At 38.2% G+C, this 23,487-nt stretch overlaps 4 protein-coding genes across 5 annotated transcripts; all 4 read right to left on the reverse strand.

Annotated features, from left to right (window-relative positions):
- Positions 1 to 802: 802 nt before the first annotated feature.
- LOC113773048 (sugar transport protein 7-like) lies at positions 803 to 4,762 on the reverse strand. The gene is made up of 4 exons (XM_027317568.1): positions 4,241 to 4,762; positions 3,220 to 3,539; positions 2,267 to 2,893; positions 803 to 1,525 (listed from the first exon to the last, which is right to left on the reverse strand). Exons 1-4 carry the CDS (start codon positions 4,383 to 4,385, stop codon positions 1,085 to 1,087), a joined length of 1,533 nt encoding a protein of 510 aa, XP_027173369.1. The 5' UTR covers positions 4,386 to 4,762; the 3' UTR covers positions 803 to 1,084.
- A 2,220-nt stretch (positions 4,763 to 6,982) lies between these two features.
- LOC113773243 (sugar carrier protein A-like) lies at positions 6,983 to 9,961 on the reverse strand. The gene is made up of 4 exons (XM_027317842.1): positions 9,422 to 9,961; positions 8,567 to 8,886; positions 7,842 to 8,468; positions 6,983 to 7,540 (listed from the first exon to the last, which is right to left on the reverse strand). The coding sequence occupies exons 1-4, from the start codon at positions 9,564 to 9,566 to the stop codon at positions 7,103 to 7,105; spliced, it is 1,530 nt and encodes a 509-aa protein (XP_027173643.1). The 5' UTR covers positions 9,567 to 9,961; the 3' UTR covers positions 6,983 to 7,102.
- Positions 9,962 to 11,011: 1,050 nt separating this feature from the next.
- LOC113774946 (adenylate kinase 5, chloroplastic) lies at positions 11,012 to 18,398 on the reverse strand. 2 transcript variants are annotated; one of them, XM_027319611.1, is made up of 19 exons: positions 18,055 to 18,394; positions 17,485 to 17,586; positions 17,266 to 17,394; positions 17,037 to 17,171; positions 16,797 to 16,943; positions 16,165 to 16,239; positions 15,977 to 16,067; positions 15,045 to 15,088; positions 14,794 to 14,922; positions 14,611 to 14,646; positions 14,462 to 14,542; positions 14,225 to 14,363; positions 13,455 to 13,534; positions 13,287 to 13,352; positions 12,493 to 12,522; positions 12,307 to 12,416; positions 11,533 to 11,670; positions 11,400 to 11,429; positions 11,012 to 11,312 (listed from the first exon to the last, which is right to left on the reverse strand). In XM_027319611.1, the coding sequence occupies exons 1-19, from the start codon at positions 18,256 to 18,258 to the stop codon at positions 11,288 to 11,290; spliced, it is 1,791 nt and encodes a 596-aa protein (XP_027175412.1). In that variant the 5' UTR covers positions 18,259 to 18,394; the 3' UTR covers positions 11,012 to 11,287. The 2 variants fall into 2 exon arrangements, with proteins under 2 accessions (XP_027175412.1, XP_027175413.1); XM_027319612.1 differs by lacking the exons at positions 11,012 to 11,312; positions 11,400 to 11,429 and having other exon boundaries at positions 11,539 to 11,684; positions 18,055 to 18,398.
- Positions 18,399 to 19,871: 1,473 nt separating this feature from the next.
- LOC113774836 (transmembrane 9 superfamily member 11) lies at positions 19,872 to 22,609 on the reverse strand. Its single transcript, XM_027319469.1, has one exon. It carries the CDS (start codon positions 22,211 to 22,213, stop codon positions 20,243 to 20,245), a length of 1,971 nt encoding a protein of 656 aa, XP_027175270.1. The 5' UTR covers positions 22,214 to 22,609; the 3' UTR covers positions 19,872 to 20,242.
- Between the last annotated feature and the right edge of the window lie 878 nt (positions 22,610 to 23,487).

The following is a 23,487-nucleotide window of genomic DNA, read 5'->3' on the forward strand; positions in this document are numbered from 1 at the left end:
AATGGTATCTCTAAGTTCCTGCAACTTTAGAAACAATAAAAATAAAAGAAAAGAAAAAACGTAAAAGCCCAATGACTTGGTTTTTTCATTTCCTGAGACCAAAAATGGTTGGAGTTGATAAATTTCTATTTATGAAGAGTTGCAGAACCTACCAGCAAATTGACATTAGTCTGTTGGAAGAGTTGACGTTTCATGGCATGTACTGACTTTCGGGTGAAGTAGTAAAGAAATCATGGTACCCGTCATTACAGGTATGTCTTTGCAATAAGCAAGTAGCATCTAATTTGTTTGTTTCTGATCTCTTTGAATATGTTCCTGTGAAAGGTAGTGTTTGTTGATATTGAAGTACGGACTCGACTTTGATGTTTACATTGAAATTTTATGACCTTAATAAGCTCTTTATTAACTCAGAATAGTATGTTCACTATGAGCACATGAAACTGCTGGATAGTTGGCATTTTAAGCGAAAGACACCTTTTAAACTTTTGTTTTGCTGTCTACTGAATTTTTTTTTTTATTCTTAGATGTTTTAACATGAGGCTGTGCTGCTCATTTTGCTCCAATGCTAGTAGGTCTAATAGTGTTGCAATTTTTGGGTATTCTAAATAGTGTTGCACCTTTTTGGTAAGTCGGCAGTGCCCACTGAAAATGACCCTAAAGGTCACAATGTAAGTGATACAGATTTTGTAATTTTGTTAAGGCTCATTGACTCTGTCTTCATTTCTATTTCTGCATCTTAAGCGTGGTTGAGATCAAACTGAATTTGTTGGAAGTTCATCTGTAGAGAAAAACATCAACGATATGTTATGTAGAATTTATCCACTGAATCTTGGTTTCATGATTTACCATGGATTGACACTAGACTCTCAAATATAGATCAAATAATCAGGTAAGCCTGAATATTTGGCTAGAGTCTTGTACATCATGAGAACTGGTTTACATTTTTTGGCTCCTTTGAATTGATTGAAACACAGGCCTACTTAATTTGGCACTCCATTACATGAAGTGCTTTACATAAATAAATTAATTGCTAAAACTTGGTATTTTCATGATGCATTTCTTTAATTGCTATGTTACACATGCCTTACTCTGCTCCATTCTTGGAAGACTCCAAATCCTTGGGGAGAACCCTCTTCCAAAACCAATGTTTTCTCCAGAGGAATACCATCTCCTCAATTGGAACACCCTTGGTTTCGGGTAGGAAAAGATAAACAAAGATTGTCATGATGGTAATCCAGCCCGCAAAGAAGAGGAAGATCCCAAACTTGAAGGCACAAAGGAGGGAGAGGAAGGACTGGCCTATTGCGAATGTGAAAAGGAGATTTACAGCTACTGTAATGCTTTGTCCAGCTGACCGAATTTCTAATGGGAATATCTCACTTGGCACGGTCCACCCTAGTGGGCCCCATGACCACCCAAAAGCTGCAACAAAGAGGCAGATCACAACTACCACCAAAATGGAGAAGCCTTTAGAGAGTTCCCTGTCACTGCCAAATTTTAGCCCCAAGATAATTGCTACTATGACCTGTTTCACCATGAGACATAGTAATCAATTACAGTATGAGGTAATTGTGAAACAACTGATTCGATAGTTTGTGGGTCACTTGTTTTTGCGCAACTTAATCTTTTTGAATAATGGTGTACTGGTTTGCCTTTTCCTGTGTATTAGTTTAGCATTGCAGGTTATACAAACACAATGATTTGGTCACCCTGCTGATTGGTGGCCCTTGATTGTGTGGATCAAAATGAATCTACATCTTGCCACCTTTTACTTACCTTTTACTAGATGGACAAACCAACAGGAGTTGTACTAAGAAACTTTTGCAAGTGAAATTCTTGTGAGGAAGGAGATTATGCTGCAAAGGCATATTCTTTTAAACCTTTTACTGATCTACATCTTGCCACCTTTTACTTACCTTTTACTAGATGGACAAACCAACAGGAGTTGTACTAAGAAACTTTTGCAAGTGAAATTCTTGTGAGGAAGGAGATTATGCTGCAAAGGCATATTCTTTTAAACCTTTTACTCTTATCATATCCTTGTGTTGTTTTTGGTGTTTTGGCATATTCTCCAACATAGATCTCTGCTACTTCTTTTTGAACTATTTTAGTTGGATGTAAAGGATTCCAGAGTTAAAAGATCATGCAGTGATATAACTATCTTTATAACAGTATGTGATTGCATTTTGCTACTCATTTTTCTTTCAGGTTTTCAATTTGCTGCCAACTGTCCAATTGTTGCTGTGCAGGATGTTGTTTTTCTTACCTGACAAATAATCATTTGTATTCCCCCACCGATCAGTAAAACTCTACGGCCCCATCTATCAACTGTAGCAATTGAAACTAATGTTGATGAAGCCAGAACTGCTCCAGTCACTGCTGAAGAATATAGAGAAGCATTGCCTGCAAAACCCATAGTCTGAAATAATACTGGGGCATAGAAGAGAATTGAATTTATGCCTGTCAGAATCTGGAAAGTTGGCATGAAGATAGACATTATTAACTCAGGTCTGTGCTTCTTCTCAAGAATTTTTCTGAAAGGATGCTCAATTGAGTTTGCAAGCTCACTTGCATCAATAATGTCTTGTAACTCAGCATGGACATTTGTTGTCCCTCTGATTTTTTCTAGAACTTTTTTTCCTTTTTCCTCTGATCCACGTTCAATTAGGCTGTTTGGTGTTTCTGGAAGTAGTATTCCTCCCACAGTCATTAAAATTGCTGGAGCAGCTGCCAGGCCAAGAGAGACCCTCCATCCCCATGGCCGTAGCTTCTCAGTGCCATAGTTGATCATGTTTGCTGTGAAGATCCCAAGAGTAGTTGCAAGTTGAAACATCATGTTGAGCCCTCCTCGGAGATGCGTGGGAGCCATCTCAGACAGATAAAGAGGAACAGCCTTACCAAAAACAAGAAGAAAAGGAGTTTGCAGCTCTGGTAAGTGTTTGGCAACGAAAAGTGGCATTATACCAACTTCATGTATGTAAGCATAAAAACAGGCAAGTGATACGCTAAAACTGCTATTCAAAGATTGGAATGTATATAGAGGTTTTTCCTTTTATTTTATTTTTGTAAATTGTGAAGTTTGTAAGTAAACTTTATCTGCCATCTCTGGAGATTTGTTTAGAAGTCTCAAATGGCATTACTTTAGGAACTCCATGATAGATAGAGTTTCACATGCTATGCTAGTCTTTCTTGAAGTTAAAAGATGTTGGGTAAATTCACCTGATTTCCAAACCCAATGCCAAAACCAAGCATTATCCTTCCAAGAATTAGCATTGCTAGATTTTGAGCGGATGCATCCAAAGCTGCTCCAATTGAAAAGCTTATTCCACCGCAGATTATACTTCCGCGTCTACCATATTTCCTTGTAATTGGAGATGCCACCAGAGATGAGACCAATCCCGCAAGATAGAGAGAAGATGTAAACGCTGCTAGGCCCTGGTTGTTGTACTTGCAGTAGTTGTTTTCATGGGCATGCATCTTATGTCTATAGACTGTCGGAAAGAACTTAGAGAGAAATCCATCCATGGAAGTTACTCCTCCTGTGCAGAGCAATTCACAAGGTCAGGTTTCCTTCATCAACTTCCCATTAGTCAGTCGTGTACACTACTTCGAACGACATGTTTTCTGGTCTTTTTCGGACTTAAATTTTTTAAAAAAAAAGGAAGAAAAAGGTAATATTGTTAGAATCAGCACTTCTAGTTGTTATTGATTTATGAAGTAGTGCATTTCTTTTGTTCTGCAAATCATTCTACTGTATCATCTTGTCTTTAACGAGTTCTGGTTATGTGTTTTAGCGACACCTTCAAGAGTGGTTGACTTTGAAACATAGGAAGGAATTGTAACTATAAATATAAATGATCAGGTCTTCCTGCTGCAGCCTTGTTTAGGAAAAAAAAAGCAAGTTTGTGGATCATCTCTTAATATCCAAGTATGATATAATGAAATTCGGGACTCCGATGGTAGTAATTTGAGAAATTACTTCTTATCTTCGATATCTCTGATATAAACATGTAAAGAAATCATTTGCTACAGAAGAACATCAAATAGAATATGCAGCTTTAACCGTATGGTGAACTCGAGGATCCTGATTCCTGACCCTATTTTTGTTTCTGCAGTTAGGCTGCCTTTATCCCTGTTTATTCGCAAGAGTCAAAAAGAAATTCTTTTGATTGTGCTGAAAATGATGGTGTACTGTTGGGAACTTGAAATTGCAAGTTCTTGATGTACAAAAAAGATTTACCTGAAATTCCGATGTCATATCCAAAGAGCGACCCTCCAACGGCAGCAACAATGCAAGCGACGAGTACATAAGCTGTGACCCTCCCTTGGTACTGCTCTGCTCTCTCCTTGGACACACCTGTGGGAGCTGACGAGCCACCAGCCATTGCCGAATTTCTTCCTCTCACAGTTTTAGCACAGAAAACAATGAAGGGGGAACTGTTCACTCAGGAACGGGGGAGATCGTCGTCTTCATATGCTTGTTTGTTTATATAACCGAACTGCGGTTGACTTGCAAAGTTTCCAGCTAGTATTTTGTAGCTCCTACTTTAAACTCTTAAAGAATTGTTGGCCATCATCTTGGGAACTGTGTCCTCTCTTTGTTCAACTTGAACCGGTGTGCTTTTCTCTGTCTCTTTTTATCTGTACCCCGGTCCCCGGCCACTGGAGTATTGGTTTACTCTGTACAAGTCTGTATCTGACTATATTAATAAGTGTATGCAAGTTGCGAAGAATCCCAGTTAGGCCCGTCGGCTGTCGATAATTGAATATTCTTAATTGTCAGTTTGTGCTGTCAAGTGTTTTGAGGTGGTGGGAGTTTCATGGTATTTGACTTTGTTTGCACCTTACATTTCTCCCCGGTACGCGCCAAATTGTGACATTGGATTTGGACTCCTCCTAAGACTAAGAGGGGAGGACCTCTTCTCCTTCTTCTTGAGATGTTTCCCATCGGAATTTTTTGGTACGCTCAGGCGATATGAAATACGTGTCAGTATGTCATTCAGACGCATCATTGATTCATATGTTCGTCTTTTATACCGCCACGTCATTGACATTCATGTGTTGTAGGTTGAAAAAAAAATCTTTTTTTTTATGAGTAAATTTTATATATACTAATGATATATATATTATTACACTTGAATATATGATATATATATAAAATTTAAAATTAAAATTAAAATTTAATTTATATATTATATATTTAATGATAAAAAATGTATACATTATCAATGTATAAAAAATTAATCTTTTGGATAAATATGCAATGTGATATTATCTGGTCAGCACTCTTTAGTCTTTCAAATCGTCTGTCTAAAAAACTATAAACTGCTGGATCTAGAAGCCCGCGATGCTAAAAATCTGCTAACTTGGTTAGTGCGTATTAATGGCGTGCATAATTATCAGCTTTTATAGTAAAAAAAAACCATACATCAGTAACACCTACCATTTGCTGTAGAGTGGCGCACTTTTCCAGATTAGAGGTTGTCATGGACAAGTACTCATGATTTCTGACTCAGAAATTCTGAGAATCCGCATTGATTTGTGTACTCATATTATGGTGTATCTACGAGCTTTTTGGTGCGGTTGCTTTTTACTTGTATTTAATCACTGTTCCATGCATGCATCGAAGTAGGCACGATGAAGCCAGGAATTATATTATATTTCCATGGAGTTGGAGGAATGCATTTTTGGTTCTCCATGCGTGGCATTTGTGTGTTTTATTATTTCTAAAATTTCAGCAAAAAATAAATCTAGTCCCCAATGTTAAATACTTGGTGCAATGTTAGTCCGTGACAAAAATAAATTCGGCCCCTAATGTTATCAATTTCGAGTAGATTTAAGTCAATTGAAGGAATTAGTCACGTGTATTTATATGTTTGTTGAATTAAATTTCTTTAAAAAATAATTAGCAATCTTGAACAATAAGAATAATTAACATGATGGCACGTTAGTAACTAATAATTAACCGAGAGAGAGAGAGAGAGAGAGAGAGAGAGAGAGAGAGAGAGAGAGAGAGAGAGAGAGAGAGAGAAATTTTGTTTATCTATCTGGAAAAAATAAAGTATTACAATTTTTTGCTTAGGGGCAGTGGGAATACAAAGTGAAAATCAACTTTGGATCGATGAATTGGGTGCTCCAACTAATTTTAAATTTTTAGTTTAAAATTTTCCTCCTTTGTTTCTAGTTATTTAGTTAGCACATGAGTTTTTAGTTCTTACTTTTATTATTTAAAATTAGCTACTATTTTGCTTCTGTATTTTGAAATTTAATTTTAACGGACACATGATTAGACGTGACTAAATTCTATTAGTTTTTGGTAAAATAATTCTTCAGATGCCTAAATCATTTGGATACATTGGGGACCAAATTTTCTCTCGTCTGAATTTTAGGGACTAAAACTGTACATGTGCTAAACATTGAGGACTAGACTAGTTCTTGCCAAAATTTTAAGGGGCTGGAACCGCATAGGAACTAAAGATTAAGAACTAAAATCTCAATTTTTCCATATTTCCTCAAGCGGTTCCTTTCCTTTGATGGGTACATCACGGAGCAAGTTAATGGCATATGATTTTGCATTCCCTAATTTGGGTTCCCTCAGCTGCTATGTTGGCTGAAAACTTTATAATTACAAACAGTTTATCCAGTGGGAAATTTAATATCTGTACCCTTGCAAAATACTTGTCCCTGGACTCGTTGTACACAAACCAAAGAAAATGTTTCTTAAATACCAAGGCAAATTATTCTTTACTTGGAGGAGTAATTTATCTCTTTCATGCTTCTGGACTTTAGCTGATGCTGCCTATTGGCATATTGAATTTGATGTGTTATTTTTAGCTAATCAGGGAAATGCTCTATACATGAAACACAGCTCAGATCAGTTGCTTGTTTCAAAAGCACTATAATATGGTTTATTTGAAGCATGGTAATCAAGCTTTACCAGATACAGGGGATACATAATGGGGCAGAGAATGTTGCATGAAGCTGAAGAAACAGCTCTAACTGTTATTGTCTCGTGCTTTCATTGACGTTCTGATGCATTCCATTTTTTTCACCTTAATTTTCTGATTAGTGATTTCATGAAACTATACTAGTCTTCCTGTCATTACTCATTATTCTTTTCAACTTCTGGATTCTCAGATACAATCTTCTTCCAGAACCAATGCTTTTGCCATAACAGTATCATCTCTTCTATGGGCACTCCTTTTGTTTCTGGTAGAAATATATAAACGAATATTGTCATGATGGTGATCCAGCCAGCGAAGAAGAGGAAAATCCCAAACTTGAAAGCACAGAGGAGCCCGAGGAATGATTGTGCTATGATGAAAGTAAAGAGAAGATTGACTGCCACTGTAATACTTTGTCCTGCCGAGCGCGTCTCCAATGGGAATATTTCACTTGGCACGGTCCAACCAAGCGGACCCCAAGACCATCCGAAGGCCACAACAAAAAGGCAAATGACCACCACCACGAGGACTAAAAAGCCTTTTGACAGTTCCTTGTTGTTGCCAAATTTGAGGCCCAATATTATGGCAACAATAATCTGTTTTGAGAGCAGAATGTAGGCATAAAAAGTTAAAGGTCAATGCTGAAATGCTTACTAAAGTTGTTTCACATGCATCATTTGAATCTTCGAGTGTACCCTGCCTGAACAATGTGATCACCTGTGGGTGGGTGTTGGGTAATGGAGGAGGATAAGAGTGTGTTATTATCGTTCTTGCCCAGTTGAATCACATCTGGACGCTTTTCGTTTTGGGAAAAGATTATTTGTTGGATATTGGTTGTAATTATACTTGTTATTGAGGATATGGGTGTGCAACATGGAGCATTGGTGAGCTTTTTACCTGGCATGTGATCATTTGAATGCCTCCACCAATCAATAGAAATCTTCGACCCCATCTGTCTACCGTTGCCATGGAGACCAGTGTTGATGATGCAAGAACAGCTCCGGTCAAAGCCGAGGAGTACAGGGAAGCATTTCCCTTGAACCCCATGCTTCGGAACAGGACAGGGGCATAGAAGAGTATTGAATTTATGCCTGTCAGAATCTGGAACATTGGCATGAAGATTGCCATCACCAGCTGTGGTCTGTTCCTTTTCTTTAGAATGTCTCTGAATGGATGCTTGATGGAGTTAGCCAATTTGCTTGCTTCCACCATGTCTTCAAATTCTGCACTCACATTTGGAGTTCCTCTTATTTTTTCCAACACTTTTCTTCCTTTTTCTTCCAACCCCCGTTCAATTAAGCTGTTTGGTGTCTCCGGAAGGAGCAAGCCTCCTACCGTCATCAAGCAAGCTGGTGCTGCAGCTAGACCAAGAGAAAGCCTCCATCCCCATGGGTGGATCTTATTAGTTCCGTAATTAATCATGTTCGCTGAGAAGATTCCAAGAGTTGTTGCTAATTGAAACATCATGTTTAGCCCACCTCGGAGATGTGCCGGTGCCATTTCAGACAAATACAACGGAACTGCCTTGAGCAGCAACAGAGAGCTAATGTTTTTAAGCGTGCAGGTGATTTTATGGATTATGTTCACGTTTATAGGAAATATTTAAAGACAGAGAGGGGCACCTGATTTCCAAAGCCAATACCAACGCCCAGCATGATACGGCCCAAAAGAAGCATAGCAAGGTTGATAGCTCCGGCAGTGAAGGCTGCTCCAATCAGGAAGCTGATTCCACCATAAATTATACTTCTCTTACGGCCACACTTCCTGGTTACAGGCGAGGCTAAAAGAGATGCAACCAAACCAGCTAGGTACAAAGATGAGGTAAATGCTGCAAGACCTTCATTATTGTACTTGCAATAGTTGTTTTCATGTGCATGCTTTTCGTTTTTGTACACGGTGTAGAAAAATCGATGGAGAAATTCATCCATTGATGCAACCCCACCTGTTCATGTAAAGGAATAAACATTCACTAACCCATTTTAATTTGACGAGCGGCATGCTCAGAAATTCTTGATGACCATGCAGCTAATTTTTCTGCACCAGAAACTCTTTAAAGTTTGTGTGTTTGCTTTTACTAGCCTAGAGGGCTGTATTTCCAAAAATAGTTTTCTCCAGGATCAGTGGTTTTAGTGGCAATGCTGGCGAAGTAATCCATAAGCTGGCGAAGTTGGTTTTCAGATGCTGTCTTGCTTGTACTTCTCTAAGTACTCAATGGGCATATAATCAGTTAAAACCACAAAGACTTGTCTGATCTCTTAGAATTAGTAGTGATAACCTAATTGATCTATGCTAAGCTGTTGGTGGCCGAACGGACTAATCCACCTCTTCCTTAATCATTAGCTTATTTAAAGGTTAATACTCTTGTATCTTCCCTGATTACTGGAAAAATGATCAATTGTCCATCTTTAAGCTCCGGTAGTAAGCAAACTCAATGTGTAACATGTGATAATGTAATCTAGGAAAAGAGAATGAATCACCTGAAATTCCAATGTCATATCCAAATATGGATCCTCCGATAGCAGCAACCAGACAAGCAATGATCACATAAGGGGTGACTCTCCCTTGGTATTCTTCAGCTCTCTCTTTGGCCACCCCAGCTGGAACAAGTGACCCCCCTGCCATGCTCGCTTCTTTCTTCTGTCCCTAGCTGAACTGGAGATTGAAGGCACAAAGAGAGAGGAGTTTTTAAAACTGGTCTTTCTTTCAAATGTTGAGTGAGTATGCCAAAGTTTTCACTTAGATCCCAAATTGTATACTAAAAACTAGTTCCGAGCAGGAAGCAATAGTATCTTGGAGATGAACCTCTTTTAGTCTAATACTACAAGTCTGACAAATTGACTTTCTTCAGCATCACTTATTTCTCTCAGTCAATACATCTGTCCACATAGCACAGCTCTCACTTTTTCTGGAAATTTCAGTGTCAAAAAGAGACTTGCACTTAGCCAAAGAGATGTAAAATAATCAGCTTTTTTTTTTTTGTTGGTTCTTTCTGTGTGTAGTTATTATCATTTTTGGATCTTCTATACGTTTGTTTCAAAGATGGGTTTTGATTCTTGTAGGCTTTTCTGTTCTGTTGGGGAAATTTACTCTCTGTTTTATATATAACTGAACAAAAAAATACCATCATCGCATGCTGCACAAAGTTCTGGAAACTCTCTTCTTTTCATTTTACCCTTTTGTTTTTCCCCACTTCTTGTCTTGTGGAATAGAACATAAGAAGAAGGGGAATGAATGAATGAATGAATGACCAAACTGACACAAGGGAGGTCTGTTATGTTATGAAGAGACGCTGCACAAGCAATCTTTCAGAAAAATACTACTCCTAAAAGACAACTCATGCATCATTTGCATTCACATCAGAAAGCATCGACAGGCTCTCTGGGTTGTTGGGTAAATTGGAGCAAGCACGGATTACGTGGGAGGCCCGGAACCAAGATGATCGACTTGTATGTATCAATTCTATATATTTTTATTTTTTATTAATTAAAGTGGACATCAGCTGTGATAATAATCATAATCATAATAATGTGTCTGGGTTTTGAATGATAAAAGCATAAAGAAAAAAAAATCATTAGATTTTATGTAATTAAATGTACCAGACCAGAAAGTGGATGCCAGGCATTAATTGCGATCTGCAGGTCTAAGAAGTTTTTATTTATGAAAGGGAAGCAGCGCACTTGAAACGAATGCTGCTTTCCATATTTGTGTCTCTCACCCAATCAGCATCACGTATTTGGCAAAGGTGTCCAATCTCAATCTCACCAGTTAGCTAATTGATCACTAAATAAAGTTAACACTTTAACATGACTACGATGCAGAAGAAAAAATGGTTTGAAGTCTTTAATTGATTCCAAATTGGTCGTCATCAGTAATCACTCCCTTATCAACGAATTCAAAGCCCAAGTAATTACTACTTTCTTTACTTTTCCTTATGAAAGGCCCCTCCGGGCTACTTGCATTCTTACCAAATTATCTTGTGATTTTTTTTTTTTAGAAGATGAATTATCCTGTGATTAAGAAGACGAAATTTGGACACGTAATTCCATTATTTTATTAACGTTGTGGGTGGTCATGCATGTTCAATGTTGATGTAAGTCATCTGTCTATTCCAAATCCCCACCTCATTACCAAGTGTCATTAACATGAACTACCGTATTAAGGACCAAATTTTCACTTTCATGGAACCCTACCCTTTGCCAACAATCTGTCACAGGCTGAGAGAGTTAATTCCGATGCTATATCATAGTAGTGGTTGATAAAGATCCCTTCTCTTCCGTTTCCTTGGACAAAGTACAATGTCTCGTTTGAGTGCATTTTTTGTCATCCATTTTCTCCTTCAACGCTCAAAAGATACCACTCAATAGGCCCCTAAAAGATAACGAGTTGATGAATGAATCAGTAGCATTAAGCAGCCAGCCATTTTGGTACTAACTAGTTCAGATGATGAATCCTTACCAAATCCCTGAAGCCCTTTTGACTTTACTTCTGCAAAGATTCAAGCGAAATCGGTCCATAAGTTACTTCAGCACAATGATAATACCAGCGGACACATCACAATCCAACAACAATAGTATATTCTTCTGTTTACCTATCCCTTCCTTCAAATGCATCGTTAATCTCCTCCCCAGTCGGTCTTTTTGGGAAGCTTGCCAAGGCAACATATTTCTCCTTGCCAGGTGACTCATCTATCCTCTTGAATAACTCGTAAGCATATGGATGGGACATCCTGAAATATCATTACTACTGAAGATGTCAACTTTATTCGACGAAATTTAAGCTAGAAATACCTTTCCAAAAAAAAAATCCATAATCCGCCGCCACACAAGACTGTTGATGAAGTGACCCTCTCACTATACAAAAGAACAAAAGGTACAAGTGATGGATTTACAGGCACTCGGGTAAACTCATCTCAAGTAAATAATTATTTCATCGTTGTTTCTGATAAGATTTACTCCATTCAGTTAAAGTAACTGTAGGAGCAGAAAAGCTAAAGACTCAGTAGCGTATTTCATCTATGGGGGTGAAACTACTGCGTTAGAACTGTGGCGTACGTGGCTCGGTTTCATAATCATAAAACACTTTTTCCATTCCACTGAAATGGTTTGAAGAATTTCTGTGCGGACATGTCATAAATCGCATACAAAATAGATATGTAAAGTTTTATTTTGCACTGTTACTAGCATAACAAATTTCAAAACATGGATGTTTACATCTAGCCCTCTGTAGTGATATCCTTTCTGCACTGGTGCTGCTAATCATAGCATTTATGGAGATATAAATGGAAATACTGCTGAGTTGAGCTTTAGAAATTTGTTTTGGCTTTATAAATGTGCTAGTGTGATTGTATGAGCAAGGATCTTACCGGAGAGCACCCATAATAGGATACTGTGTTCCTGCATAATAGAGTAACCGAAAGACGTAGCATATCTCGAATGATGCAGCATACTCCAACCTCTTTTCTCGACCCATTGTCTTGCAGAAGATGAAATCCAGTGTTAGATGATGACTAGTAATTTGTTAAATAAGAGATTTACTGGTCTGCACTTACTTGCATGATACCGCTTGAGCCAGGCACATCCTGATATTGAAGTCAGTGATTATGCATAATAAGGTCTTTTTGTCAAGATATCAATGGAACCACGTTATGGTGCAATAGAAAGAAATGGATCCAAAGTTTGGTCATACTACTGCACGGTATTCATATCATCCACTTGAAAAATACAAGCAAGTACTTGTTTATTAGTATTTGCATTTGCTAAGGATTTTAAATACCACAAACATCTCAGCAGCCCTCCTACTTTACTGGAGATGAGCACGAAAGTGACACTAGGATAAATGACAAATCTAGTTGGTATTAACTTACTTTTCAATAAACGTCAGAAAGTCGATTACCATCTGATAGAACTAACAGGAGAAATAGAAAAAATAAAACAAATGTACAATGAGAAATGAGGCACACAATTTACTGATGACTCGAGCATTTATGAGATTGTAAGTCTATAAGACTGCTCAGCAGGGACAAATTGGAGATTTAGGATCTGAAATGTCTGTGCAATTTCGTATATCTTGGAGACATGCCAAAGTGTGCAAAATTTTTCCCATCAAGACAAAACTACTCAAACCATTCCAGATGAGTCAAAATCAAAGTTTGTGACAGAAAACATCTGATTCCAAAGTTTGTGACAGAAAACATATGATTTCAATCTGTACCTTTCCTTCGTAGTATAGTCCTGTTAAAAACTCTTGATTCTAAACTCATTTCAGGCATCCTTTAATTAGCCTCCTACGAACAACAAGTACAACCACAAATTTAAACAAAATGAGTCAGCTGTACCGTCTAACCTTCAGTCTAGGATTTACAAGAACAACTGGACGGGTACCAGCTGCATCAGTCATAGCCTTTAGATCCTGCAATATTCAATTCCACACGATTGATGAATAGAAATTGACAAATCATCTATGTATGGTGCAAATGAAAAACAAGTACTCATTTCCTCTTGATCTGCTCACATCAATAATACAATTTCCTACTGCATTTTGAGGTGCCACTAAAATGTACATATCATCCTCTTCATCAACCTCTTTGGCACCTGTGACACAAAATAAACACGGCTACTGAATTAAAAAATCATCACGCGTAAGTCATATTTAACCAAGTCAATTGAGACAAGCTGCAAGTATTGATTATAGAACTGCACTCTAACTACACCACTAAGTAGGGTAATCATATGTGACTTCAGGAATTTCTGGCAGATTATTCACCAAACCAGTGGATGGATGAAATAAAACTGTAGACTGTCCAGTCTACATTACCAAACAGAGTCTTATCTTCAGGAAACAAAAGCACACAACAACTAAATAAAAATTCATGTCTAAATTGACCATCAGACGTGTGAAATCTAAATAACTAGAAGTCGATTTTGACAAAGTGGGGCAAAATTTTCAGCTAGAATGCAGCTGAAAAGGAATGGCTTACTTAAGTCTTTCATAATGGGTCGCATAAAAAATATTGGCAAAATTAGTGTTGTTCATTACCCAGAATAAGCGCAAAAATTGTATTGCAAGTACCAGATGAAACGCATTTTTTCGAAAACTTTGAAATGAGCATGAAAATAATGGAAAATTGGGTTACAAATACTATTTTGGCGACCATAGGGAGCCGACTGAATCCACAGAATGTATCAGCAAAACTAATTAGAGCAGAGCATGAGGAAAAAAAAAAGGAAAGACGTTAGCAGATTACAGAATTTTAAGTAATAATTATATGATTTATTTACTACCGATTGAACCAATCTTGATAAAGGTATCCTTAGCACCATATTCTCCCCAGTCCATGAACTCCAAGATCTTTCTACTTCCTGCAAGCTGTAAGGGCATACCAGCAAGTGCTCCTTGTCCCATTGACCCTTGAACACAAACCTTAGAAAAGGACCCATGAATCTTCAGTATATCTAAACCGGTTACCATTAAAAATTATTTGATTCCTGAAAGTACAAAAATAAGCATGATAGGTGTACCTTAACATGTTTTCCATCATCAGCAAATGAGAGAGCAACAGTCCGAACAAGTTCCATCAAGGTACCTATTCGATAAACATCCTGTAAATCATAAGATATGGTTAAATCTAGACAATAAACGTGCGATCAAACAGACAAGAGGGCCTTACCATTTCAGGGTTCAGCTCAGGAATATTAATCTCCACCTGTCAAGTAGCACAATTAAGTGTTTAGTCTACACCCAAATATGTAGCCAGTACTAACTTCACTAGGAAGTAGCTCTGGAGGACTGTACAGTAAAAAGTTCCAAACTAACCATTACTTCGTATCTTCAAACTATCTCAGAAAAGTACCTTTAATCGAGTTTTCCCATCATTTATGGCTCTTGTTGTAGCTTGCAGAACATCGTTATAGAAGTATTCCCTGATTTCTCGCGAATGAGGAATGTTATTCAATCTAGTTGGAATTCCTCTCCAACTCTCCTGTCAAAGGCTAAATCAAATAATTGATGCAAATATGGAGCTAGTTACACTTCATCAATTAGATAATGAAATGGAATTTTCAGAAATCGTACATTGTAGTTTCATAAATAGCAAGAAGATACCTTGCTTGATGTTGGCCTAACCAGATAGTTGTCACTCCCAACCACTTTTTCAAGAGACAAGCAGCAGAATCAAGAAGCAGGTCAGTTTACATTAACAAAAGGTTGTTATTGGTAGATTACAAGTAGCAGCTTACAACTGTCTGGTTAAGGTAAATTGTATCAGGATGTGGTATCCAAAAATTACAGACATCGCATAAAACCTCTATGCCACGGGTAAAAGATAAAAGATGATGCGAAAATGTTCCTGCTTCTACATGCTAACAGTACAGATGACATTTCTATTAAGTAACAGAACATGAACGGTAGGAATGTTCAGATTCCAAATACAACAGGAAAACTTATAAATAACAATTTCTTATTGCAGAAGATTTATTCTTTTTATTTATTATGCATTAGCCATGCTAAATCATAACAGAGAGATATCAAGTTGAATGGAACTTGACTGGTTGTGACAGATTTGATTTTTGATGGCCCGTTTCCAGCTTTGCCAGGCAGCAGCTTCACAATTGTGATTCATTTATCAATTCTTAATTAGGATTGAAGACTAATGGAAAATGCAATAAAAAATTGCCTTCTGCTGAGTATGGTAGAAAATTTTCAGATCCAATGTTCCAGGATCCAAGATCAAAAGATAACAAAAGAGATTTATGCAGACACCTATAACAATATTATGTAATCTTCATTTTAGTAACTTCCATGTATCCAAATGGGCTCAGAACAATTGGCTACTTCATGTTATGACCATAAACACTGAGGGAAACAGATAATCACTGATATAGAAATAAAACTATGAAAACCAAATATGAGAAATATACTAGACTACTAGAAATAACAACATTACTGCATGCATACATATCATAGACATTTGGACAAAAAACCTGGGAAAAGTATTTAAGCATGTAATATTTGATATTTGGTACTAACAAGGTTACCTAATTTTTCAGTCTCTTCATTCTCCTTCACATGCAACAACAAAGTTTCTACATCTTTAAAGACTACTTCTTTGAGACGGTTTCCATCAACCTATGTATCATGGTATAAATAGTTAAAATCACTGAAGAACTTGTGGTCAAAACTGAAGAAAAAAGCTCGATGAACATGATTAAAATAGCAAAAGTACCTTCTTTAGAATATCCCTGTATATCGGTAAGATTGCTTCTGCATTTTTCTTGTATATTTTCAAACGTGACTTGACCTGAATGTACACATTTACAATTCATGATGTAATAAAAAAAGGGGTTTTGAGAAGTCATCAATCCTTTGATAGAAAAATCAAATTGTATTGACACACATACACGCCTATTAAAATATCTGCAGGTCAAAGCATGTCCAAAATGGGGGCATGGGGTAAAAAGATAATTAATTCATCTCAAACGTAAATAAAGTGTAACTAGAAAACACTTGCATAATGATAATTGCAAATCTCTTCTCACTTCATACCTATACAATATGCTAGATTCTACAATCTATTCAGTTTTGGACTCAAGAATTGCTGAGATTAGTTAAATTTTAGTAATTTCAGACTTCTCTCATATTGAAAACCCACAAATGTTCACAGGTACTAGTAACTCTTGCAACAAAAGTTGCCAGCAGGTGGCTATAATGAAAACTACAAATAGGAATCTAAACCTGTAAGTTGTCGACTGGATTCAGTTTAAGAACATCAAGTATGATATCCTAATTAGAGTGATTTTTTGGCTAAGGTCTCTATATGCACATTGTTGTAAAAGTGCAGCAACCTGGTCAACTTACCTTCTCCTCAGTATCATCAGGTCGAGTGACAAGCCTATCTCTAATTTCGTCATTCTCTGGAGGGAAGTTAGTAATGTGGTATATTTTTCCCGTTACAGGATCTAGCCTTCTGCCAACACCTCTGTCTACTAGAATCTCATCAGGAACCTAATTGCAACGAGGTAAGATTCTTTGCTAAATTTTGGAACTATACAAACCAGCAGTGAACAAAATATTGAATTAGCGAGCAAGTGAAAATACATCAAGCACAATATAGACATCAGGTCTAATCTTCATTTCCTCCAGGCTCTGCGCTTGAGCAAAACTTCTGGGGTACCCGTCCAGAAGCCAACCGTTTTCTTTAGCATCTTTCTGTGCTAATCGTGCTTTTACCATCTGGAAGGCAAAAAGTGTCAAGACATTTTTATATTCACAAGAAAGAAAGCAACGAAACAGGCAACAACCAAAAGCATGTCCTCCGCTGTCATACAGCAGTCACAATCTCATCTGGTACGAGTCGACCAGAACTCATGTACTCCTTTGCCCTGTTTCCGCTGTCACTGCCAGCTGCTACTTCAGCACGTAAAAGGTCTCCAGTTGATACGTGCACCAATCCAAACTGAAGAACAAGACAGGGGAATGTAATCATGGTGGAAAACAAAGCAAAAAAAAATTTCCTCAGAGCAATGAATAAAGAAAATCAAGTCACCTTCTTGACAATCATCTCACACTGAGTCCCTTTACCAGACCCAGGAGGCCCAGATATCATCACCTTCAAGGGCTCACCTTTTGAGCATATGACCTTTAACCCCTGCTCCCCCAGGAAAGCGTTCAGCAATCAATAAAATGGACTTCAAAAACCAACGTGTTTGTATAATAGTATATTGCTCTCGTGCAAACCAAAGCTGGAAGTAAAGGGACAAACCTGCTTACTACATTCTTTTTAACTAATTAAAATTGCGGTTCGAGTTGGGCTTGATTGTTATTCGCGCTGAACTGAAACAAGCTTTTCCCGAGCCAAACTCAGATTTTTTTTTTTGGGTAATCAGCAAAGATTAAGGAGCTAATTTGAATACTTAACCAAACAGATATTTTGTTCGGGTTTTGTTTGATCATTAGACGAGCCAAATACTACACCTACCTCATGGTACTGATCAAGTAAGCTTAGTTTGTCTTTCAGTCTTAGTAAAACAACAACAATGCTTGCTTACCCAAAAAAAAAAAAAAACAAGAAGAAGAAGAATGCTATTAAAAGAACTGCGGTGTGGTATGTACTAACCTTATGCTTGGGTTTAGGATTGAGATTGATAGATGCATCATGGAAGCTGCACGATGAAAGTCTCAGCTTAGAAGCAGAAGAAGAGGATAACGATGGTGATGATGCGAAGGAGAGGGAAAGGCAAAAGGGGGAAGTAGAGAGACGGGGAGTTGAAGAAGGGAAACTGTGACGGTGGGGAAGAGACTGTGAACAGTTTAACATCATCACAGCAGAAGCAGTGAACTCAATCTAACTGGTAACTGGTACTTCCACTTCCAGTTTCAGATTTCTTTTTTTTTTTTTTTTAAAGGTGCAAAGAGGAAACTGGGAAGAGCAGCAGGGGAGCTTTTGAGAGCGCCAGAATTAACGAACGATGCTCACCACACACCCCGCAACCGTCCCTGCCCCGAGTCCCCTTCCCCTTGTCCTGCTGGATCCTGTAGCCCATGCCCTGCTGGACCAATACCCTTTTACCTCTTTCTTTCTTTTTTCTTTTCCTTTGTTCCAATTTATTTTTTTTAGGGTACGTAATATTGACATGATGAGAATGAACTAATTCCCTCCTAGTCATTTGATGGTTTCCTTACAGTTTTTATTACTACTAGTGTCGCAAAGTTTTTTTTGTTTGTTTTTGTTTGAGTACTTAGTGTAGCAAAGTGATAATGGTCCAATTTAGGTCCCAAGTTTTACAATGCTAAACATCTCTCATGTAAATATGTAATGGTCGGGGAGGATTTCCGCATTAAACAAAATAAATAAATCAATAAATCTCCTTCTTCAATATTGTGGCCGAGAGTAAAACGCTTAAGGCAGCCAAGTCCCTCCTGCAGCCTATATATTTGAAGGCACGAGTCAGTGGCGAAAAGGAAATGGCCAACTACACAAGAACTTTTGTTGCCCCAAACCCTTGTTTTCCTTTCATGTTTGGGCTTTGTAGCTGTGAATAGAAAGGGAATTGGACTACAAGTTGCAGGAAGCCTGATGCAGCCTTTCTCAAAGCAGAACCTATACACTAGTCAGGCAGATGAAATTTAGTCAACGCAGAAAGAATTTTCGTTCAATGCAGAACTGAGAACTTATCACATTTTCGTTCAATATTATCTCACCTAAAAATCACAAGATTGCCCTGATTAGAAGCTTAATAAGAAAAATATAAATAATAAAACTGAAGTTTACCTACTGGTCAGCAGTGCCACCACTACCAGCTACTCAACCTACAATAATCTTTCAACGAGTAATGGTGACTCTTTTTTTTTCTTCCCATTCCTTTAATTGTTTCCCCAATGGAAACTTAATATAATATGGCGGCATTAGTTTTGGCTACTGCAGCTCTAGTCCATGTCGTACTGGGCTGCTCCTAAATTTCACTTGCTGCCTAACTCTATAGCACCTAATCTCAGTTCTTCAGGGTTAGGTAGGCCTAATTGGAAAACGTAGAGAAGCTTATATAGGCTTTGGCATCAAAAGTAGAAGGTACCCACGCTAATACTTCCATTACAACATCCACGCTTTTGGCGTAAGTGCCACCTGTTACATTAACACCTGTTATTCATGTACAATTGATGTCAGTTTCATTTAGCGCATCTTTGAATCATATTTGCGCCTTTTTGAGTAGTCATTTTGGTGAGGGATCTTGCGCAACGCCTTTCTTTATGGTCGGTTCTTCAGGGGAATAATCTCCAGACATGGATATGGTACATTGGGGCATCGAACCGCTGCTACGTTCCATTGCAGGCCAATTCGAACACAATGACCGAAATCGAGTGCTCTTTTTTTTGACAGTAATCGAGCGTTATTCGAGCCACATCAACATTTTGAACTAGGCGTACCAAACATCGTACCAAAGTCAAAAGTTAATACATACATGTCAAGAAAAATACCTTCATGTCATAAATCTTTTAACATGTAATAAGCAGTAATGAAAAATTCTAAATACCGACTGCATGCCTATTGTGATCTCACAGGCCAACCCCTACCGATATTCAAACTACCCAACTATGTTTTCACCCCAACATGCTGCCCTGAAACAGTCCTTGGCTATAAAGAGTTCAACGAAAATTGAAAGGATGATTGTGTATTTCATATTCTCTAGGAAACGACATTGACGACAAATGAAAGGCAAAAGAAGCATTACAATGGCTGTCTGTTTCTCCTATGCCGTTACTGCTGCTGCCCTTCGGAAGACAGCCCCCTTTGAAGCCAAAACTTCTTAATCCAACTTCACTGACGAGAACAAGTAATGCACAAACCAAAAAGAAGATAGGAACCCAACTGCGCCTGTGGCAAGCATAATTGCTATCACCATGAAGAGCGAATATCCCAGGTAAAGGGTGGCAGAAACAGGTCCACTCAGACTCTTGAGATCAAATATTAGGTAGTTAACGGAGTACAGAAATATGTAAATTGCAACAGAACCGGATGCAAAGAATGACTTCCACCACCATTTCCAGTCCTCCACACAGAGATGCATATAGGTCAGAACAAGGGACACTTCAGCACAAACCACAACGAGGAGGATCAAAACAACGAAGAGAAATCCAAAAACATAGTAGACACGACCCATCCAGAGGCTGGACATGATGAAAAAGAGCTCAATGAAAAGCGTACCAAACGGGAGAGTTCCAGCCCCTAAAACTAAAAGCCAAGATGGATATTTCTGAGGTGGGATTTCTCGTGGAATCTGGTTTGTTCTAACTGGATATTCAATATGAGGTGCTTTTGCTCCAAAGTAACCACCAACAAGGGTGAGGGGTACAGAAATGCAGAACCACAGCAAGATAAGGATGACAAACAGTGAAAATGGAATGGCTCCTGTGCTATGACTACCCCATAATAAGAAATTCAAGACAGTTAAAATAAGGAAAGCGATACCAGGGAAGAAACATGAAACCTTCCATGAAACAGAAACCCATCCTTTGTGATCACCACAGAAGATTGTCCTCCACATACGAACAGCCACATAACCAGCTGCAATTCCTAGAATCATGTAGAAGAACAGCATGCCTGTAATCAACGTTCCGCGTGAAGCAGGAGACATGAATCCAAGGGCAGCAAACAAAATTGTCACAACTGCCATCCCAAGAATCTGGATCCCATCCCCAACCATCACACACAAAAGTGCTGGATTACTGGGGGCCCGGAAAACATCACCAACCACAAGCTTCCACCCAGATAACTCCTCATTCATCTGGGCTTGAGCTTCCTTGTCAAGCTCTTCATACCGAGTCAGATCTCGCTTAACTGTCCTCAAAAAGATCACAAACACGATTCCAGCCAAGAAAGTGATCACCATGAGTGAATTCAAAATTGAGAACCAGTGGACCTTTGCTCCCTCCATCTTAAGATAAGCATCCCACCTTGATGGCCATTTGATGTCCCTCTCCACAAAGGAAACTTCATATGTGAACGCAACAGGCTCATTCTCTTTAATAGGCATTGAAACAATTGATGGATCACACTTAACCGGAGATGGATACTTGTCGTAAATATTCAAGTTTTTAAGTGAATCAGCATTATGCTGGAAGCTGCAAGGAACCACCTCAAATCCAACAACCATATAACCAGGTGCATCTGATCCAGCATTCCCAAATGGAATAACCTCAGCACCATCACCAGTCCCCATCACACGAGCCACATTGGTATCTTCATACTTATGAACAAGAACCGTGAACTTTAAGTGATTAAACACATAATACACATCCTGAACCTTGATTCCAACAGGGTACCCAGTCCATCGCAGGAAATAACCTTCCTTCCTAGTATATCTAATAGCAGGCAGATTATCAAGAATCAAATTAACCTGATACATCTCGTCAATCCTCTTCTTCAAAAGCTTAAACTCTTCACCGGACAGAGGCTTGGTTTGACACAGAAAAACCTCTGTCTCATTGTTATACATCTTAAACCTGTAGGGAGAATTCTCTATCCTATCACCCATAAGGAGCTCACCAAGATTTTCAGCACTATCCTTGACACCCTCTTTTGGATGGCAGAAAGGCAAACTATAATAGCTGAAGGGCAACTCAGTTTCAATTGAAGTCAGTGAATTCACTTTCACATTCAAGAAGTCACCAATCCCATATTTGTGGGGATAACTACCCGGAAGGTAAAACCCATGACCCAGTTGAGATATCATGCAGATAAACAAAACCCAGATCTTAATTTTTCGAGAAGATTCCATCTTTACTGTTCTAGACTACAGATCTGGACGACCAGATCAGGAACAATGACTAATATGCCAAGATCAATTCAATTCAATACAATTACAACTACCCCTCGATATATAGTGATGAATTTCGTCGACAAAATTAGGTTTTTGTAAGAGTGCTAGAGCAGATCGAGTGCAGAGATTACAGCAACGTATTAACAAAAAGATGACCGCTCAGGGTTCAAACAGGGGATTTGTAGAACAAAAGAGTAGATATTACTGACCTTATATGTGAGTAAAATCATGAATCACAATCGAGAACATAGGCAGTCGCTGCGGTGTGATGAGAATCGAGCAGCAACAGACCGCTTATTTGTATGACAAAAAGATGACTTATGGCTGGAAGATTTATACTACTAGACTGGGATGATATGGGGTATCCTTCTGCGTCGGTGAGACTTTGAGACGAAAATTGCTGGCACTCGCGGTAAATGACGATTGTGTCCCCGTCAATGGCAAAAGGAACAGTCTTAAGGATCCTTTCTTTCTTGTCGGTTCCTTTTTTTTTTTCTTTTCCTTTTCTCATTTTTTCTTAGCGTGTATATATATATATATATATATTTTTTTTTTTTTTTGGGTGGGAGCAAATTAGGTTACAGACATTTATTATTTTTTATTTGTCCCTCTAAACAAAAAACGTAATTATCATAAATTCATTTTCCCTTTTCATGTTTCATGGGTTTAACTAGTGTGCAAGCACATTTGACTTGTACCTAACTCCAGAGTTTAGAAAGAATTGTATGTTTTGTCACACCAAAAAAAAAAGGCAGCTCCTCGGTCCTCCGAAAATGGTGAATGTGACACTTAACAGGTAACAGGTTCCCGCAAGCAACCCGTTGACCACTAAGCTGAGTAACTTTGCTTCTCACGATAGTTACATAAATGTAGCAGCTTATTTTAACTCCACTAGATAAGAATTATTTAATCTGAGCTTAAAGTACCATAGCTCGTTCAGTAACAAAAGTGGATCGACCATCCAATCGTTTTACTACTTTGGATGTGAACATCACACCATCCTTGATTGCCCTGCAATGATCGTTTTACTAATTGATCTTGTAATTATTCTGGCAATTGAAAAGACGCATGAGGCGCTGCTTGATGAGTGGCACCATACGAGCCTCGATTAACAGCGGATAACAAAAGCACTCAAAAAAGTGAAGGATTGCACGTACCCTCAATTCTCAAAGCAGGCGGAGGGCCGGAGGCTATAACTGAATCATTGCAATACATTACTACTAGTTATTTAG

The sequence above is a fragment of the Coffea eugenioides genome, chromosome 6 (assembly GCF_003713205.1).
Source record: "Coffea eugenioides isolate CCC68of chromosome 6, Ceug_1.0, whole genome shotgun sequence".
In the NCBI taxonomy this organism is placed as follows: Eukaryota; Viridiplantae; Streptophyta; class Magnoliopsida; order Gentianales; family Rubiaceae; genus Coffea; species Coffea eugenioides.

What these genes read in the sequence shown, in the direction of transcription:
- LOC113773048 (XM_027317568.1), bottom strand. Translation starts at nt 4,385, where the DNA reads ATGGCTGGTGGCTCGTCAGCTCCCACAGGTGTGTCCAAGGAGAGAGCA. An exon ending in GCATTGGGTTTGGAAATCAG is followed by an intron (nt 2,894 to 3,219) that starts GTGAATTTACCC and finishes GTTTTTGGTAAG; the next exon opens with GCTGTTCCTCTTTATCTGTC. An exon ending in TACAAATGATTATTTGTCAG is followed by an intron (nt 1,526 to 2,266) that starts GTAAGAAAAACA and finishes ATGGTGAAACAG; the next exon opens with GTCATAGTAGCAATTATCTT.
- LOC113773243 (XM_027317842.1), bottom strand. Translation starts at nt 9,566, where the DNA reads ATGGCAGGGGGGTCACTTGTTCCAGCTGGGGTGGCCAAAGAGAGAGCT. An exon ending in GTATTGGCTTTGGAAATCAG is followed by an intron (nt 8,469 to 8,566) that starts GTGCCCCTCTCT and finishes TTGCTGCTCAAG; the next exon opens with GCAGTTCCGTTGTATTTGTC. An exon ending in TTCAAATGATCACATGCCAG is followed by an intron (nt 7,541 to 7,841) that starts GTAAAAAGCTCA and finishes CTCTCAAAACAG; the next exon opens with ATTATTGTTGCCATAATATT.
- LOC113774946 (XM_027319611.1), bottom strand. Translation starts at nt 18,258, where the DNA reads ATGATGTTAAACTGTTCACAGTCTCTTCCCCACCGTCACAGTTTCCCT. An exon ending in ATGGGAAAACTCGATTAAAG is followed by an intron (nt 14,647 to 14,793) that starts GTACTTTTCTGA and finishes GCTACTTGACAG; the next exon opens with GTGGAGATTAATATTCCTGA. An exon ending in TTGTAAATCCTAGACTGAAG is followed by an intron (nt 12,523 to 13,286) that starts GTTAGACGGTAC and finishes CTTCAATATCAG; the next exon opens with GATGTGCCTGGCTCAAGCGG.
- LOC113774836 (XM_027319469.1), bottom strand. Translation starts at nt 22,213, where the DNA reads ATGGAATCTTCTCGAAAAATTAAGATCTGGGTTTTGTTTATCTGCATG.